The 18,355-nt window shown below is 33.9% G+C and overlaps 4 protein-coding genes across 8 annotated transcripts; all 4 read right to left on the reverse strand.

Annotated features, from left to right (window-relative positions):
- Window positions 1-3,459: 3,459 nt before the first annotated feature.
- On the reverse strand, window positions 3,460-7,573 carry LOC111387981 (probable serine/threonine-protein kinase PBL3). Of its 3 annotated transcripts, XM_023012631.1 has the most exons (4): window positions 7,395-7,573; window positions 5,563-6,599; window positions 4,511-4,634; window positions 3,460-4,416 (listed from the first exon to the last, which is right to left on the reverse strand). In XM_023012631.1, the coding sequence occupies exons 3-4, from the start codon at window positions 4,551-4,553 to the stop codon at window positions 4,088-4,090; spliced, it is 372 nt and encodes a 123-aa protein (XP_022868399.1). In that variant the 5' UTR covers window positions 4,554-4,634; window positions 5,563-6,599; window positions 7,395-7,573; the 3' UTR covers window positions 3,460-4,087. The 3 variants fall into 3 exon arrangements, with proteins under 3 accessions (XP_022868399.1, XP_022868398.1, XP_022868401.1); XM_023012630.1 differs by lacking the exon at window positions 5,563-6,599; XM_023012633.1 differs by lacking the exon at window positions 5,563-6,599 and having other exon boundaries at window positions 7,375-7,573.
- LOC111387982 (probable serine/threonine-protein kinase PBL1) lies at window positions 4,557-5,848 on the reverse strand. Its single transcript, XM_023012634.1, has 6 exons — window positions 5,783-5,848; window positions 5,612-5,692; window positions 5,415-5,507; window positions 5,084-5,215; window positions 4,733-4,858; window positions 4,557-4,634 (listed from the first exon to the last, which is right to left on the reverse strand). The coding sequence occupies exons 1-6, from the start codon at window positions 5,846-5,848 to the stop codon at window positions 4,557-4,559; spliced, it is 576 nt and encodes a 191-aa protein (XP_022868402.1).
- Window positions 7,574-13,490: 5,917 nt separating the features above from the next.
- LOC111387980 (probable serine/threonine-protein kinase PBL3) lies at window positions 13,491-17,605 on the reverse strand. 3 transcript variants are annotated; one of them, XM_023012628.1, is made up of 4 exons: window positions 17,427-17,605; window positions 15,594-16,631; window positions 14,542-14,665; window positions 13,491-14,447 (listed from the first exon to the last, which is right to left on the reverse strand). In XM_023012628.1, exons 3-4 carry the CDS (start codon window positions 14,582-14,584, stop codon window positions 14,119-14,121), a joined length of 372 nt encoding a protein of 123 aa, XP_022868396.1. In that variant the 5' UTR covers window positions 14,585-14,665; window positions 15,594-16,631; window positions 17,427-17,605; the 3' UTR covers window positions 13,491-14,118. The 3 variants fall into 3 exon arrangements, with proteins under 3 accessions (XP_022868396.1, XP_022868395.1, XP_022868397.1); XM_023012627.1 differs by lacking the exon at window positions 15,594-16,631; XM_023012629.1 differs by lacking the exon at window positions 15,594-16,631 and having other exon boundaries at window positions 17,407-17,605.
- On the reverse strand, window positions 14,588-16,671 carry LOC111387983 (probable serine/threonine-protein kinase PBL1). The gene is made up of 7 exons (XM_023012635.1): window positions 16,543-16,671; window positions 15,859-15,904; window positions 15,643-15,746; window positions 15,446-15,538; window positions 15,115-15,246; window positions 14,764-14,889; window positions 14,588-14,665 (listed from the first exon to the last, which is right to left on the reverse strand). Exons 1-7 carry the CDS (start codon window positions 16,669-16,671, stop codon window positions 14,588-14,590), a joined length of 708 nt encoding a protein of 235 aa, XP_022868403.1.
- Window positions 17,606-18,355: the final 750 nt, after the last annotated feature.

Consider the following 18,355-nt stretch of genomic DNA (forward strand, 5'->3'; position numbering starts at 1 on the left):
TGGATTCAAATGGATACACGTTCTCTAGTAGAGGTAGAGTCTCGAAGGTCCGAAAGGGTGTCCAGATTGTATAGGAGGGGGGGGAAGAAGTCTCAGTTATACATCTTGCAACGATGCGCAAAATTAGTGAGGAAACATCTAGATAGGTTCAGTACTGTGATGGATTTAAGTTTGGTACAGTACCTTTGGGGTTTGACACTGAGTCTTTGAAGAACAATATTCGGGAGAGTTGGGTAATATGGATAAATCCGCTTTGCCACCATCGTTCGCAGTTCCATCGGGTTCATTTGCTAATGAAGGACTATAGAGAATAGGTACAGTGTTGCAGATGTTGGTGTTCATACTTTGCAAGAGTTTGAAGGTGTCAAGTCTAGCAAAGTGCCTTCAATCAAAGCACTCGATGTAAATTTTGTTACAATGTGTGCTTTGATCCTATTTGATAAATTTTGAATTCCTTGTGAAATTTTGAGAACCCAGAGTTGGGTTCAGGTATCATTTGTGGATATTGTGAAAAAGATAAAGCGTTTCTTCTGAGATGGAGGATTTTGGTTCTAAATGAAGATGTCGGTTTATTTCGTTTCAGTCGGACTTATTTTTCCATGTGAAAAAATTTTGAAGCATCATTCATTGCATCGAAATTTGGATCAAGAAGAAGACTGTTAGATTTTGTAACCCAAATTAGGTTGGATTTTTTGGAAAAATATTATTTCCTTATTTTCACGTAATTTTATTGGAAAATATTATTTCCTTTATTTCACGTGATTTTATTTAAAAACTATTATTTTCTTTATTCTATATTATTTTTTATATTATTTTCATCTTTATGCTATTTTTAGGGTTAGGTATGTTGCTCTTCTATTCAGTTTAGGAGAAGCATTATTGCTGAAATTGTATTCTCTTCTATTGGTTGTCAATAAAATGCTCTGTTCCTCTATTAATTTTATTCTTTACTTTTAATCATGTTTTTGTTTGTGTAATCATATACATCATAATCTGCTGAATATATAGCAAAAAGGCAAAAAGTCAAAAAATAACTTTATCTGAGAAATAGTAAATACCCTATATTTTTAGAATTTTATCGTCTTTTACTCTTTATTCTTATTATTTCCCATTTATGCTAATTTGTATCCAACCATGAACAAAAAAGGAAGGAGCCCTAATTTTCCAACAAATCATTTCGATTAAGAAGGTAATTCGAGTTAATAATGGTTTGACACATGTAATAAGTCGCACTCTATTGAGCCCAAAGAGACATGCATCCGAGGGGGGTCAAAGAAGAAAGAGTAAGCTATAATACATCAGAAAATAAGAAAAGTTGATTGAGATGTTGAAGAAGATCCGCATACCTAATGTATGGATTTTATTTATTTTTCAAATTTTTTTCTGTTATTATTTTCGGTTTAGAATTTTATGATTTGCTTCGAAAGTCGTTATTTTCATCCACAATTTTTATAAAATAATAAAGTTTATGTCGCATTGAGGATAGCAGTGATTATAGGGGTTTATGGTTCATGAAATTTATCTTTTTTGTTGAAAGCTTTGAAAAAAAATGTATAAAATTCTTATAAATCTATTTTAGATGTTTGGAGGTATTATTTTAATTATTAAGTGATTTTCAGATTGATTAAAAATTTAAAATAATATTAAAATAAGAAAACATTTTTTTACTTTTAGACCTCGCGTAGGCTCACCTTGACTGAAATTTGACCTCCATGCATCACCACGCAATACTCTTTTTAAAACACTGACAATTGGTCTCTATAATTAATTGTTGAATTGTGAGAAAGTTGATGTTGTGTAACGAGGATCGATATAGTATTTTTTTTAAAAATTTGAAATTGTAATAAGGATAGATTTAGTGTTAACTAGATAGTTAAAAATTATGTGGATGTACAATGTTTAAATTATTGAATTTAATAAGGACAATATGGACTGTGACGTGGATGAAAATAGTAATTTTTTAAAATTTTAATAGGGAGAGATATATAATAATTGGGGATGATTCCCAATTTTAATTATACATATAAAAATTGTTTATAAATAAAATCAAAATAATTAAAAAAAATTACTTTATAACTATAAAATCACTTCAAAGATAAAAATTCATTTTTATATTAAAAAAGGCTTACAAAGTAAAAAATACTATTAGTAAGATAAAATTTACTTATAAAATATAAAATGTAAAAAAATCACTTGTATTAAAAAATAAATAAAATCATAGGTATATAATATATTTCCTAAAGTTGATGTCAAAAGCATCATTTTTCGAACATTAGAATCAGTCGATAGGGGAACAATGCTATAATAAGCTTTCTTTTATGCCCTGGAATGAAGCATTACTCAAAGACAATAGCCAGCGGACTTAAAGAGTTCTTCCCAAGTGATTTTCTTTCCAAGACAATAGCCTGTTTGGGAGGGATTTTTTTACCCAAAAAAATTGATTTTTTGACTGTTATTTCACCATGTCAGTCGTAATTTTTGACTTTTTCTCTCACAGATGAACCTCACTTTTCTTCTAACGGTCAAAAAATCAATTTTCAAAATCCCTCCCAAACAAGCTCTAATATACTCAATTCCAACGAATTGCATTTTCCTGTGTCTGTAGTGGGACATATTGATATACATTTACAAGCCATGAGAAAGGTTTTGGGAGAGTAAGAATCTTCACTGACTGGAAAAGAGAGACCTCCACGAGGTTTGGGTGGTTCACTTCGCTCGGGAAAGTAAGTAGTTTTGTCCATCTTTATTCTATTTCATATATATCTAAGGATCCGCACAGCCCTCGATTTATGTGTTAATTATACATTCCAATTCTTTTTTTTTTTTTTTAAATATTATGCTAATGTCGGTAACTAGAAATAACTTTCTTCAATTATTCTTGGGATGGGGAGTAATGGCCCACAATACGTCTTATCTGAAGGGAACATGCTTTTTTTTATTGGTATGATTTGCCAAACCCTCTCCTCATTCTGCCCACTGAGCTATTGGGTAACATACACATTTACTTCACATTTGTTACAAATGCCTACTTTTTTATATATATGAGCATATATGTAATTTTATTCTTTTGCAAAACTTTTAGAATCATTAGATAATATACTCTCAAGCATGTACTGGACCCTCAAAATCATTTAAAACCTACACCCGAACCCAAAACTCCGAGGCAGACCCTTAGTGCTTAGGATAGCTAAATCCATTAAGGTCAGATGCCATTTTTACATACCAAAAAAGATTAATAGAATGACCTAAAGAATGTTAAATTAACAATTGGAAATAGCAACATAGAGGAACAATTTGACGTAATATTGTAGATTTGATAATGAACTGAGTATCAGTAACTGTAACTTAAAGTTATTGAGTAATGCACAAACTGGACAAGGAGGCACAACACAAATTGAAGAAAATCGTGCAAAAGAACTGGCGTATCATCATCAACTGAAACTGAAAGCAACACAAGAGTTAGCAAATTGGAGCCTAAACAAATGAGAAGATTGTCACAGTCACAGTCACTGCCACCGTCGTAGCCAAAAATCAGATCCACCAAAACAAAGGCAACACGAAACAAAAAGAAAAACTAAAGGCTACAAAAGAACAAGATGACGTCCAAAACAAATTGGCCAGATGAGCGGCAGACGTCTGCTTAGCAGAAAAAGGAAGTGGTTGCAAATCTAGGTCAAGATCCAAACTTGCTCTCATCCCATGTTAGACAAAAGGAGTCGTATCATTCAATATTGAATCTAATTACAAAGACCAAAATGCAAGAAAATTTGAAATAGGAAAAAGGGAAATAGTGTTTAGTTGCATAACCTCAGAATTGATGGTGGATTAAAAAATTGACGCATGTCCTGATGTAGTGAGAGATTAAGCCCTTTTTCCAGAATGGATAGACTACCCAGAATTATGTGATCAGATCTAGAAGTAACATACATACAACAAAAATTTGAAACATAAGCGGACAAAAATGATAAGGAAAAGATTTTGCCAATAATTAAATCTGACTTACTGATCTTTTACCATAAACAAGTTTAATCCAATGATTGTAGAGACTCCAAAGGTATCATATTCAGATTTAGCAGACAGAGCAAATTTAGAAGAATCTAAATTTTCTGTTTTCATATGAACCTTGTAGTGGTTCCAATGCTGCTAAAAACTCTTCCATAAGCGGCCTGCTTTTGGGATTCTGACTTGTGCACTGCAAAGCAAGATTTGAAACAATTACTGCTCCTTCCTGAGGGTACTGGCCCTTCAATTTGCTGTCCACAACTCGATGCACTTTTTTCTTAGACAAATATGGTCTTGCCCAATCCACCAGGACTTGATTTTTACTAATAGATCTATCAATAGCCCGACATCCAGATAGTAATTCTAACAAAACAACTCCAAAGCCATATACATCACACTTATACGTCAAATGACCTGTACATCAGCAACGAGTTTAATATGGCTGAATTAATGATAAATATGATTTTAAAGTGCAAAAGGAGTGGAGAATTATTTTGTCGTGCCAAACCTGTGGCTATGTATTCAGGTGCAGCGTAGCCATATGTACCCATAACTCAAGTGGATATATGAGTCATATGATCAGGTAGCATCTCTTTAGCAAGATCAAAATCGGACAACTTGGCATTAAAATCCTGCCCATAATGTAACAAGGCTATTACTTTCTATGCAAACAACAACCTTAGGTGAAAACCAATACAAGAAGACAACAAAGTATATCCAAGGAACAGACCTTATCCAAAAGAATGTTAGAAGACTTAATATGTCGATGTATGACTTTGTTTTTAGCATCATGCAAGAAAGAAAGGCCTCCAGCAGTATCAACTGCTACCTTGATTCTAGTAGACCAAGAAAGACACTGATGCCCACCCGTGAAAGAAAATCAATACCAAATGTCACCCATTGTTTTTATTTCTATGTTCTAATGTTGCTTCAAAATTTCTGGAGAATTAGTAAAAAAATGATATAACCCCGTGTATTCAATTATACATCATTTTCTTTATATGTATAAAAAAAATAAATGGTTTGGATAGCTCTGGGCCCTGTTTTCGGTCCTACTAAACAGTGTGGAGTTAATTTTTACGGGAAGCAACTTGAAATGCAAGAGCCACTTAGGTTCCAGAACAACTTGCAGTGAAGGGAGTGAAAAATCCAAAGTCCCCAGACATTTAAAGTAGTGATTCACAGAGTTCTTTTCAGAAGCCACGACCAAAAACTATCCGCCAAGCATTCCATAACTATATTAGGTAATGGCTTTCTATACGGGTCTACAAAAGGAAAACTACTAAAAATATGGAAATGATTGAGATCCTCATGGCACAAATACAACATATAACATTTTAAATTATATCCAAGAGTTAGTCATGGATATCCTACAAATAATCACGTATGAAACAAGTACAAAAATGACATACAGCCGTTACATTAAGGAATGCCTCATGGTCATGGATTATTAAATAACAAATATGACAATGGAGAAAAATATTGAAGGGTTGTTCATAAACAGACTGAAATGTTAAGCAACCAAGACATCATATAAGAAGTTATTTTGGTGCAACCTACTTCTGAACAAGTGATTGTCAAGGCTTCCTTTTGGCATGAACTCATATACCAAAAGCAGGTTGTCACCATCGGTGCAGTAAGCAATAAGTTTAATCACGTTTGGATGATGAAACCGGCGCAGATAATTCACCTCCGTCCGCAAAATATTGTGGGCTTACCTTAAGTTTTGTATAACTATGTCATAAGACTCACAAAGACTGCATAAAAAGAACCTACCAACCATTCCGTGTACCCTTGCCAACCTATGATGCTCGGACTCGGGTACAGGTATCCGATATGGGTACATATCTAGGTGTCGGATCTTCTATTTTCTAAAATATAAGAACGGGGACATGGTTAAAAAGAGTCCAATTTGACACAGGTACGTGGATACGTCTTTCAAGGTTCAATTTTTTTTTACTAAATCAAGAAGTCATTTTGAATAAATCAAAATCTATTATTCACAAAGAAGGAAATGGATATTGAGTAAGGAGTTGAGACGAATAAAATAGATTATGGGGTTTAGTTTTCAATTATAGACATTATTAAATGTTATATAAAATAGCAAATAAGGGACTTGATTATAATTTGGACTTAGTGGAGAACTAATTAGAAATGGGAAAGAAGAAAAGGAAAGGAAAAAAAAAAAAAAGAAAGAAGAAGACCAAAAACGAAGTGTCCGATTAAAATTTGGAGGATCCGACACATATCTCATATCCATACCCATGTCGTGTCGTGTTCGACACGGGTACTCCAACTATTTCGAAGAGTCCGAGCATCAGAGTTGCCAACTATTGGGATTCCACTTCTTGATAGCAACGGTCATTCCAGATCCCGGCTTTGCAGCAGTAAGCGTGTGCTCGTTGATTCATCCCTTAAAAACAGGACCAAATCCCCCTTCCCCTAAAATGCTGTCATGTCTAAAGTTTCTGGTAGCATTCTTCAATTCTTTGAATGGAATCGCTTAACATTAGGCTCCCCATCTTCAGATCTTGGCTTACGAAGGTTCTCACCACTACTGTCTCCATCATAAAACAGAGTACTTGGGCTGGAGGGAGCTGAAGAATTGTAGGATTTGCTGAGAACTCTAGATGCCATATTACAGGAACAAGGGCAGAGAGCCAAATATTGATACAAGTTTGTTGCATGAATTATGGCATATTTCAAATGACAGAAAACATAAACATGAATTTATGTAAATACTTCTCTAAATGTACATTTTGGAAGTGCAAAATCAATCACACTACTCTGTCACTAGTAAAAGATTTTATGTAATCATCACTCAAACAAAGACAATAAGCTGAAAGACTCCAATGCTCAAAACACACAAAATTTGAAGTGGCCAATATGGTAGTATAAAGTACAGGGAAAAAAAGGAAAGAAAAAAACAAGAACATAGATGTATCACGATTTAACCATCATCAAAATCCACATACATGCGAAACTAATTTTTACATGTTCTTTAATATTTCTATTATAAAGGCATCAGCTATTTTTAAAGAACTTCATGTTCGTGTTATTTATACTAATTTTCTTATTTTACGAGACATGCCATTGAGGCATTGAGGAAGTGAAATCATTCTGTGCGAATGAAACATAAGGAACAGAACTTTATAACACACTGAAAATTTCAGAAATTATGCAAAGGTAATCTACTGAAATATACTTGAAGACTCACCTTACTAGTAATCAAACAAGACAAAGTCAAAAAAATAATAACAATACAATTTAATCCCTCTAAAGAACCTTAACAGATAATTCGGGATTCTTAAGTAAGCTAATTAGTTTCCATCCTAAGCCTAATAATTAATATTTCCCTGCCTCTTAACTCACCAAAAGCATAAGAGACGCACCTTCAGGTTTACTGGAATACGATCGTGAACGGAGGAACTGAACCTGGAACTGAAATCCGAAGAAATAGAGCTGAGGCTGGGGGCACGAGCAAGTTCCCGAAGCTCCTCTCGATCTAACGTGGCTCCAACAAGCCTCTCCCAGTTATCGTAAATTCTACTCATTTGCCCAGTGCATAATTATCAATAATTTACAGATTTTGCATATTTTATTGGTGGATAAGGTTGGGAATCTACTTATACATGCATAGCGAAATTTAAAATAATTTTCGATTCCCATCCAATAGATCTCATTGTGTTTGGTTAGGAATTGTGATAAGATTGTACCTTTTCCAGATCTACAATCCTTTTGCTTTTCTTTTCGTTCCACAACTTTGATTCGCCACCAAAGCTGTCCAATTGTCCAGCCTCCAACGGTGATCCACACAGAGAATATGATTGCAGCCTCTAGGGTTTTTTCTTGTGCCAGCAAGAATAATGAAAACATTAATGGACCTCAAACCCTAGTTATGTATTTATATAAACCCAAACAGGCTCGGCCCGGTCCGGTCCAATAATTAATTAATCCAATTAATTAAACCCGGTCCGTGAATTAATTAATCCAATTAATTAATTCGAAAATATAAATAACAAATCCAATTAATTAATTTATTCAACGATTGTTAAATTAACCAATTGGCAATTTGCAATCTTCCAATTCTCTTTTGTGTGTGACCCATTAGGTTCCCGACCACGATGCCTAACGACGTGAAATATTATTTTGATCTAATCAAAATTGATAAATTAAAACACCCTTTTAATTTATCGTCAATTCACATTCGCCGTCCCTGATTGACATCTAGCAATGTGTCAGGGTAATACATGTGACGGGAAATGTCACGTAGTATGACAAAACCAAATTCGTTCGTTTACCGTGAAACTATAATCCCTTCGACATGGAGAGAAGTCCAGGTTATTTAAAGTAATTTTACAATGTCGTGTCAGATTTTGTGATCCAAATTAGGTTGGAATTTTTGGAAAATATCATTTTCTTATTTTCACGTGATTTTATTGAAAAATATCGTTTCCTTTATTTCACGTGATTTTATTGAAAAATTATTATTTCCTTTATTCCACATTATTTTTTATATTATTTTCATCTTTATGGTATTTTTAGGGTTTGGTATACTCCTATAAATCTATGGCTCTTCAATAAAATGCTCTATTCCTTTGTCAAATGTTATTGGTTGCGAATTTTGTTCGAGGTTTTTGTTATCGATGACAGTCATGAAGTATAAAATTTCTCTTTTGGATCGTACTACAAGATTTTCATTGTGACAAGTAAAAATGAGAGCAATGTAAGCATAGATGGACTTGAATGATGCATTGTTAGGGTTTGATAAGATGCCACAACTTGGACAACAGAGGAGAAGCAACAGAGGGATCAGAAGGCTCTTTCGCAAATACTTCTTCATCTTTCTAACAACATGCTTCAGGATGTATTAAAGGAGAAGACAGCTAGTGTATTATGGTTTAAACTAGAGTAAATATGCATGAAAAAGAGTTTGATAAGCAAGTTGCATATAAAGTAGATGCTATATTCTCATCGCATGGCAGAAGGATGGTCTTTAGAGGACCATTTGACTGTGTTCAAGGAAATCATCACTGATCTGGAAATGTTAGAGGTAAAATATGATAAAATGGACTTGACCTTGATCATGCTGTGCTCACTGCCCACTTCGTATTTGTCATTCAGGGACACAATTTTGTACAGTTGTTACACACTCACCATTGATGACGTTTATGATACTCTATTCTTAAAGGAGAAGATGAAGCATCTTGTTGGAGCTGGATCTAGAGATGAGAAAGCTCTGATTATTCATGGTAATTGATGGAGTGTACGTTGAGGGTGAACTTCAGCAATCAAGTATGCTTCTATCGCAGGAGGAAAGGACACATCAAAAAGGATTGCAACAAGTTGAAGGGTCAAGGTAAAGGTAAAGGTAATCAGCTACAAATCGTATGAAGCAATCAGATCATTCGGACGAGACAAAACATTGTTGAGGACTTTTTTGATGGCAGAGATGTGATGTTAATTGTATCTAACATGGAATCCAAGCCTAATGAAGAGTGGATTTTGGATTTAGGGTGTTCGTTCCATATGAATCCCAATAGGGCCTGGTTTGAAACGTATGAAACGACGAAGAAAGGTGTTGTTATCATGGGAAACAATAAATTTTATAGGGTAGTTGTAATTAGAAGGGTAAGATTGAAGTTGTTGGATGGAACAGTAAGAACACTTGGTCAGGTTCGACATATTCCAAACTTAAGAAAAAATCTCATCTCGCTGAGTACCCTGGATTCAAATGGATACACGTTCTCTAGTAGAGGTAGAGTCTCGAAGGTCCGAAAGGGTGTCCAGATTGTATAGGAGGGGGGGAAGAAGTCTCAGTTATACATCTTGCAACGATGCGCAAAATTAGTGAGGAAACATCTAGATAGGTTCAGTACTGTGATGGATTTAAGTTTGGTACAGTACCTTAGGGGTTTGACACTGAGTCGTTGAAGAACAATATTCGGGAGAGTTGGGTAATATGGATAAATCCGCTTTGCCACCATCGTTCGCAGTTCCATCGGGTTCATTTGCTAATGAAGGACTATAGAGAATAGGTACAGTGTTGCAGATGTTGGTGTTCATACTTTGCAAGAGTTTGAAGGTGTCAAGTCTAGCAAAGTGCCTTCAATCAAAGCACTCGATGTAAATTTTGTTACAATGTGTGCTTTGATCCTATTTGATAAATTTTGAATTCCTTGTGAAATTTTGAGAACCCAGAGTTGGGTTCAGGTATCATTTGTGGATATTGTGAAAAAGATAAAGCGTTTCTTCTGAGATGGAGGATTTTGGTTCTAAATGAAGATGTCGGTTTATTTCGTTTCAGTCGGACTTATTTTTCCATGTGAAAAAATTTTGAAGCATCATTCATTGCATCATAATTTGGATCAAGAAGAAGACTGTTAGATTTTGTAACCCAAATTAGGTTGGATTTTTTGGAAAAATATTATTTCCTTATTTTCACGTAATTTTATTGGAAAATATTATTTCCTTTATTTCACGTGATTTTATTTAAAAACTATTATTTTCTTTATTCTATATTATTTTTTATATTATTTTCATCTTTATGCTATTTTTAGGGTTAGGTATGTTGCTCTTCTATTCAGTTTAGGAGAAGCATTATTGCTGAAATTGTATTCTCTTCTATTGGTTGTCAATAAAATGCTCTGTTCCTCTATTAATTTTATTCTTTACTTTTAATCATGTTTTTGTTTGTGTAATCATATACATCATAATCTGCTGAATATATAGCAAAAAGGCAAAAAGTCAAAAAATAACTTTATCTGAGAAATAGTAAATACCCTATATTTTTAGAATTTTATCGTCTTTTACTCTTTATTCTTATTATTTCCCATTTATGCTAATTTGTATCCAACCATGAACAAAAAAGGAAGGAGCCCTAATTTTCCAACAAATCATTTCGATTAAGAAGGTAATTCGAGTTAATAATGGTTTGACACATGTAATAAGTCGCACTCTATTGAGCCCAAAGAGACATGCATCCGAGGGGGGTCAAAGAAGAAAGAGTAAGCTATAATACATCAGAAAATAAGAAAAGTTGATTGAGATGTTGAAGAAGATCCGCATACCTAATGTATGGATTTTATTTATTTTTCAAATTTTTTTCTGTTATTATTTTCGGTTTAGAATTTTATGATTTGCTTCGAAAGTCATTATTTTCATCCACAATTTTTATAAAATAATAAAGTTTATGTCGCATTGAGGATAGCAGTGATTATAGGGGTTTATGGTTCATGAAATTTATCTTTTTTGTTGAAAGCTTTGAAAAAAAATGTATAAAATTCTTATAAATCTATTTTAGATGTTTGGAGGTGTTATTTTAATTATTAAGTGATTTTCAGATTGATTAAAAATTTAAAATAATATTAAAATAAGAAAACATTTTTTTACTTTTAGACCTCGCGTAGGCTCACCTTGACTGAAATTTGACCTCCATGCATCACCACGCAATACTCTTTTTAAAACACTGACAATTGGTCTCTATAATTAATTGTTGAATTGTGAGAAAGTTGATGTTGTGTAACGAGGATCGATATAGTATTTTTTTTAAAAATTTGAAATTGTAATAAGGATAGATTTAGTGTTAACTAGATAGTTAAAAATTATGTGGATGTACAATGTTTAAATTATTGAATTTAATAAGGACAATATGGACTGTGACGTGGATAAAAATAGTAATTTTTTAAAATTTTAATAGGGAGAGATATATAATAATTGGGGATGATTCCCAATTTTAATTATACATATAAAAATTGTTTATAAATAAAATCAAAATAATTAAAAAAAATTACTTTATAACTATAAAATCACTTCAAAGATAAAAATTCATTTTTATATTAAAAAAGGCTTACAAAGTAAAAAATACTATTAGTAAGATAAAATTTACTTATAAAATATAAAATGTAAAAAAATCACTTGTATTAAAAAATAAATAAAATCATAGGTATATAATATATTTCCTAAAGTTGATGTCAAAAGCATCATTTTTCGAACATTAGAATCAGTCGATAGGGGAACAATGCTATAATAAGCTTTCTTTTATGCCCTGGAATGAAGCATTACTCAAAGACAATAGCCAGCGGACTTAAAGAGTTCTTCCCAAGTGATTTTCTTTCCAAGACAATAGCCTGTTTGGGAGGGATTTTTTTACCCAAAAAAATTGATTTTTTGACTGTTATTTCACCATGTCAGCCGTAATTTTTGACTTCTTCTCTCACAGATGAACCTCACTTTTCTTCTAACGGTCAAAAAATCAATTTTCAAAATCCCTCCCAAACAAACCCTAATATACTCAATTCCAACGAATTGCATTTTCCTGTGTCTGTAGTGGGACATATTGATATACATTTACAAGCCATGAGAAAGGTTTTGGGAGAGTAAGAATCTTCACTGACTGGAAAAGAGAGACCTCCACGAGGTTTGGGTGGTTCACTTCGCTCGGGAAAGTAAGTAGTTTTGTCCATCTTTATTCTATTTCATATATATCTAAGGATCCGCACAGCCCTCGATTTATGTGTTAATTATACATTCCAATTCTTTTTTTTTTTTTTTAAATATTATGCTAATGTCGGTAACTAGAAATAACTTTCTTCAATTATTCTTGGGATGGGGAGTAATGGCCCACAATACGTCTTATCTGAAGGGAACATGCTTTTTTTTATTGGTATGATTTGCCAAACCCTCTCCTCATTCTGCCCACTGAACTATTGGGTAACATACACATTTACTTCACATTTGTTACAAATGCCTACTTTTTTTATATATATGAGCATATATGTAATTTTATTCTTTTGCAAAACTTTTAGAATCATTAGATAATATACTCTCAAGCATGTAGATTCTTTTTTTTTTTTTTAAAATATTATGCTAATGTCAGTAACTAGAAATAACTTTCTTCAATTATTCTTGGGATGGGGAGTAATGGCCCACAATACGTCTTATCTGAAGGGAACATGCTTTTTTTTATTGGTATGATTTGCCAAACCCTCTCCTCATTCTGCCCACTGAGCTATTGGGTAACATACACATTTACTTCACATTTGTTACAAATGCCTACTTTTTTATATATATGAGCATATATGTAATTTTATTCTTTTGCAAAACTTTTAGAATCATTAGATAATATACTCTCAAGCATGTACTGGACCCTCAAAATCATTTAAAACCTACACCCGAACCCAAAACTCCGAGGCAGACCCTTAGTGCTTAGGATAGCTAAATCCATTAAGGTCAGATGCCATTTTTACATACCAAAAAAGATTAATAGAATGACCTAAAGAATGTTAAATTAACAATTGGAAATAGCAACATAGAGGAACAATTTGACGTAATATTGTAGATTTGATAATGAACTGAGTATCAGTAACTGTAACTTAAAGTTATTGAGTAATGCACAAACTGGACAAGGAGGCACAACACAAATTGAAGAAAATCGTGCAAAAGAACTGGCGTATCATCATCAACTGAAACTGAAAGCAACACAAGAGTTAGCAAATTGGAGCCTAAACAAATGAGAAGATTGTCACAGTCACAGTCACTGCCACCGTCGTAGCCAAAAATCAGATCCACCAAAACAAAGGCAACACGAAACAAAAAGAAAAACTAAAGGCTACAAAAGAACAAGATGACGTCCAAAACAAATTGGCCAGATGAGCGGCAGACGTCTGCTTAGCAGAAAAAGGAAGTGGTTGCAAATCTAGGTCAAGATCCAAACTTGCTCTCATCCCATGTTAGACAAAAGGAGTCGTATCATTCAATATTGAATCTAATTACAAAGACCAAAATGCAAGAAAATTTGAAATAGGAAAAAGGGAAATAGTGTTTAGTTGCATAACCTCAGAATTGATGGTGGATTAAAAAATTGACGCATGTCCTGATGTAGTGAGAGATTAAGCCCTTTTTCCAGAATGGATAGACTACCCAGAATTATGTGATCAGATCTAGAAGTAACATACATACAACAAAAATTTGAAACATAAGCGGACAAAAATGATAAGGAAAAGATTTTGCCAATAATTAAATCTGACTTACTGATCTTTTACCATAAACAAGTTTAATCCAATGATTGTAGAGACTCCAAAGGTATCATATTCAGATTTAGCAGACAGAGCAAATTTAGAAGAATCTAAATTTTCTGTTTTCATATGAACCTTGTAGTGGTTCCAATGCTGCTAAAAACTCTTCCATAAGCGGCCTGCTTTTGGGATTCTGACTTGTGCACTGCAAAGCAAGATTTGAAACAATTACTGCTCCTTCCTGAGGGTACTGGCCCTTCAATTTGCTGTCCACAACTCGATGCACTTTTTTCTTAGACAAATATGGTCTTGCCCAATCCACCAGGACTTGATTTTTACTAATAGATCTATCAATAGCCCGACATCCAGATAGTAATTCTAACAAAACAACTCCAAAGCCATATACATCACACTTATACGTCAAATGACCTGTACATCAGCAACGAGTTTAATATGGCTGAATTAATGATAAATATGATTTTAAAGTGCAAAAGGAGTGGAGAATTATTTTGTCGTGCCAAACCTGTGGCTATGTATTCAGGTGCAGCGTAGCCATATGTACCCATAACTCAAGTGGATATATGAGTCATATGATCAGGTAGCATCTCTTTAGCAAGATCAAAATCGGACAACTTGGCATTAAAATCCTGCCCATAATGTAACAAGGCTATTACTTTCTATGCAAACAACAACCTTAGGTGAAAACCAATACAAGAAGACAACAAAGTATATCCAAGGAACAGACCTTATCCAAAAGAATGTTAGAAGACTTAATATGTCGATGTATGACTTTGTTTTTAGCATCATGCAAGAAAGAAAGGCCTCCAGCAGTATCAACTGCTACCTTGATTCTAGTAGACCAAGAAAGACACTGATGCCCACCCGTGAAAGAAAATCAATACCAAATGTCACCCATTGTTTTTATTTCTATGTTCTAATGTTGCTTCAAAATTTCTGGAGAATTAGTAAAAAAATGATATAACCCCGTGTATTCAATTATACATCATTTTCTTTATATGTATAAAAAAAATAAATGGTTTGGATAGCTCTGGGCCCTGTTTTCGGTCCTACTAAACAGTGTGGAGTTAATTTTTACGGGAAGCAGCTTGAAATGCAAGAGCCACTTAGGTTCCAGAACAACTTGCAGTGAAGGGAGTGAAAAATCCAAAGTCCCCAGACATTTAAAGTAGTGATTCACAGAGTTCTTTTCAGAAGCCACGACCAAAAACTATCCGCCAAGCATTCCATAACTATATTAGGTAATGGCTTTCTATACGGGTCTACAAAAGGAAAACTACTAAAAATATGGAAATGATTGAGATCCTCATGGCACAAATACAACATATAACATTTTAAATTATATCCAAGAGTTAGTCATGGATATCCTACAAATAATCACGTATGAAACAAGTACAAAAATGACATACAGCCGTTACATTAAGGAATGCCTCATGGTCATGGATTATTAAATAACAAATATGACAATGGAGAAAAATATTGAAGGGTTGTTCATAAACAGACTGAAATGTTAAGCAACCAAGACATCATATAAGAAGTTATTTTGGTGCAACCTACTTCTGAACAAGTGATTGTCAAGGCTTCCTTTTGGCATGAACTCATATACCAAAAGCAGGTTGTCACCATCGGTGCAGTAAGCAATAAGTTTAATCACGTTTGGATGATGAAACCGGCGCAGATAATTCACCTCCGTCCGCAAAATATTGTGGGCTTACCGTAAGTTTTGTATAACTATGTCATAAGACTCACAAAGACTGCATAAAAAGAACCTACCAACCATTCCGTGTACCCTTGCCAACCTATGATGCTCGGACTCGGGTACAGGTATCCGATATGGGTACATATCTAGGTGTCGGATCTTCTATTTTCTAAAATATAAGAACGGGGACATGGTTAAAAAGAGTCCAATTTGACACAGGTACGTGGATACGTCTTTCAAGGTTCAATTTTTTTTTACTAAATCAAGAAGTCATTTTGAATAAATCAAAATCTATTATTCACAAAGAAGGAAATGGATATTGAGTAAGGAGTTGAGACGAATAAAATAGATTATGGGGTTTAGTTTTCAATTATAGACATTATTAAATGTTATATAAAATAGCAAATAAGGGACTTGATTATAATTTGGACTTAGTGGAGAACTAATTAGAAATGGGAAAGAAGAAAAGGAAAGGAAAAAAAAAAGAAAAGAAAGAAGAAGACCAAAAACGAAGTGTCCGATTAAAATTTGGAGGATCCGACACATATCTCATATCCATACCCATGTCGTGTCGTGTTCGACACGGGTACTCCAACTATTTCGAAGAGTCCGAGCATCAGAGTTGCCAACTATTGGGATTCCACTTCTTGATAGCAACGGTCATTCCAGATCCCGGCTTTGCAGCAGTAAGCGTGTGCTCGTTGATTCATCCCTTAAAAACAGGACCAAATCCCCCTTCCCCTAAAATGCTGTCATGTCTAAAGTTTCTGGTAGCATTCTTCAATTCTTTGAATGGAATCGCTTAACATTAGGCTCCCCATCTTCAGATCTTGGCTTACGAAGGTTCTCACCACTACTGTCTCCATCATAAAACAGAGTACTTGGGCTGGAGGGAGCTGAAGAATTGTAGGATTTGCTGAGAACTCTAGATGCCATATTACAGGAACAAGGGCAGAGAGCCAAATATTGATACAAGTTTGTTGCATGAATTATGGCATATTTCAAATGACAGAAAACATAAACATGAATTTATGTAAATACTTCTCTAAATGTACATTTTGGAAGTGCAAAATCAATCACACTACTCTGTCACTAGTAAAAGATTTTATGTAATCATCACTCAAACAAAGACAATAAGCTGAAAGACTCCAATGCTCAAAACACACAAAATTTGAAGTGGCCAATATGGTAGTATAAAGTACAGGGAAAAAAAGGAAAGAAAAAAACAAGAACATAGATGTATCACGATTTAACCATCATCAAAATCCACATACATGCGAAACTAATTTTTACATGTTCTTTAATATTTCTATTATAAAGGCATCAGCTATTTTTAAAGAACTTCATGTTCGTGTTATTTATACTAATTTTCTTATTTTACGAGACATGCCATTGAGGCATTGAGGAAGTGAAATCATTCTGTGCGAATGAAACATAAGGAACAGAACTTTATAACACACTGAAAATTTCAGAAATTATGCAAAGGTAATCTACTGAAATATACTTGAAGACTCACCTTACTAGTAATCAAACAAGACAAAGTCAAAAAAATAATAACAATACAATTTAATCCCTCTAAAGAACCTTAACAGATAATTCGGGATTCTTAAGTAAGCTAATTAGTTTCCATCCTAAGCCTAATAATTAATATTTCCCTGCCTCTTAACTCACCAAAAGCATAAGAGACGCACCTTCAGGTTTACTGGAATACGATCGTGAACGGAGGAACTGAACCTGGAACTGAAATCCGAAGAAATAGAGCTGAGGCTGGGGGCACGAGCAAGTTCCCGAAGCTCCTCTCGATCTAACGTGGCTCCAACAAGCCTCTCCCAGTTATCGTAAATTCTACTCATTTGCCCAGTGCATAATTATCAATAATTTACAGATTTTGCATATTTTATTGGTGGATAAGGTTGGGAATCTACTTATACATGCATAGCGAAATTTAAAATAATTTTCGATTCCCATCCAATAGATCTCATTGTGTTTGGTTAGGAATTGTGATAAGATTGTACCTTTTCCAGATCTACAATCCTTTTGCTTTTCTTTTCGTTCCACAACTTTGATTCGCCACCAAAGCTGTCCAATTGTCCAGCCTCCAACGGTGATCCACACAGAGAATATGATTGCAGCCTCTAGGGTTTTTTCTTGTGCCAGCAAGAATAATGAAAACATTAATGGACCTCAAACCCTAGTTATGTATTTATATAAACCCAAACAGGCTCGGCCCGGTCCGGTCCAATAATTAATTAATCCAATTAATTAAACCCGGTCCGTGAATTAATTAATCCAATTAATTAATTCGAAAATATAAATAACAAATCCAATTAATTAATTTATTCAACGATTGTTAAATTAACCAATTGGCAATTTGCAATCTTCCAATTCTCTTTTGTGTGTGACCCATTAGGTTCCCGACCACGATGCCTAACGACGTGAAATATTATTTTGATCTAATCAAAATTGATAAATTAAAACACCCTTTTAATTTATCGTCAATTCACATTCGCCGTCCCTGATTGACATCTAGCAATGTGTCAGGGTAATACATGTGACGGGAAATGTCACGTAGTATGACAAAACCAAATTCGTTCGTTTACCGTGAAACTATAATCCCTTC

Source organism: Olea europaea, unplaced genomic scaffold, assembly GCF_002742605.1.
Source record: "Olea europaea var. sylvestris unplaced genomic scaffold, O_europaea_v1 scaffold4414, whole genome shotgun sequence".
Lineage (NCBI taxonomy): Eukaryota > Viridiplantae > Streptophyta > Magnoliopsida > Lamiales > Oleaceae > Olea > Olea europaea.

Excerpts from the sequence above, each read along its gene's own strand:
- LOC111387981 (XM_023012630.1), bottom strand. The coding sequence starts at position 4,553 with ATGGGTACATATGGCTACGCTGCACCTGAATACATAGCCACAG. Across the intron at positions 4,417-4,510 it reads ACCTGAATACATAGCCACAG|GTCATTTGACGTATAAGTGT; the intron begins GTTTGGCACGAC and ends GCTGATGTACAG.
- LOC111387982 (XM_023012634.1), bottom strand. The coding sequence starts at position 5,848 with ATGTACCCATATCGGATACCTGTACCCGAGTCCGAGCATCATAGGTTG. Across the intron at positions 4,859-5,083 it reads TGCATTTCAAGTTGCTTCCC|TGTCTTTCTTGGTCTACTAG; the intron begins GTAAAAATTAAC and ends GGTGGGCATCAG. Across the intron at positions 4,635-4,732 it reads CTAACATTCTTTTGGATAAG|GATTTTAATGCCAAGTTGTC; the intron begins GTCTGTTCCTTG and ends CATTATGGGCAG.
- LOC111387980 (XM_023012627.1), bottom strand. The coding sequence starts at position 14,584 with ATGGGTACATATGGCTACGCTGCACCTGAATACATAGCCACAG. Across the intron at positions 14,448-14,541 it reads ACCTGAATACATAGCCACAG|GTCATTTGACGTATAAGTGT; the intron begins GTTTGGCACGAC and ends GCTGATGTACAG.
- LOC111387983 (XM_023012635.1), bottom strand. The coding sequence starts at position 16,671 with ATGGCATCTAGAGTTCTCAGCAAATCCTACAATTCTTCAGCTCCCTCC. Across the intron at positions 15,747-15,858 it reads TGTACCCATATCGGATACCT|CCCACAATATTTTGCGGACG; the intron begins GTACCCGAGTCC and ends ACTTACGGTAAG. Across the intron at positions 15,539-15,642 it reads ATGGTGACAACCTGCTTTTG|TCTGTTTATGAACAACCCTT; the intron begins GTATATGAGTTC and ends TTAACATTTCAG.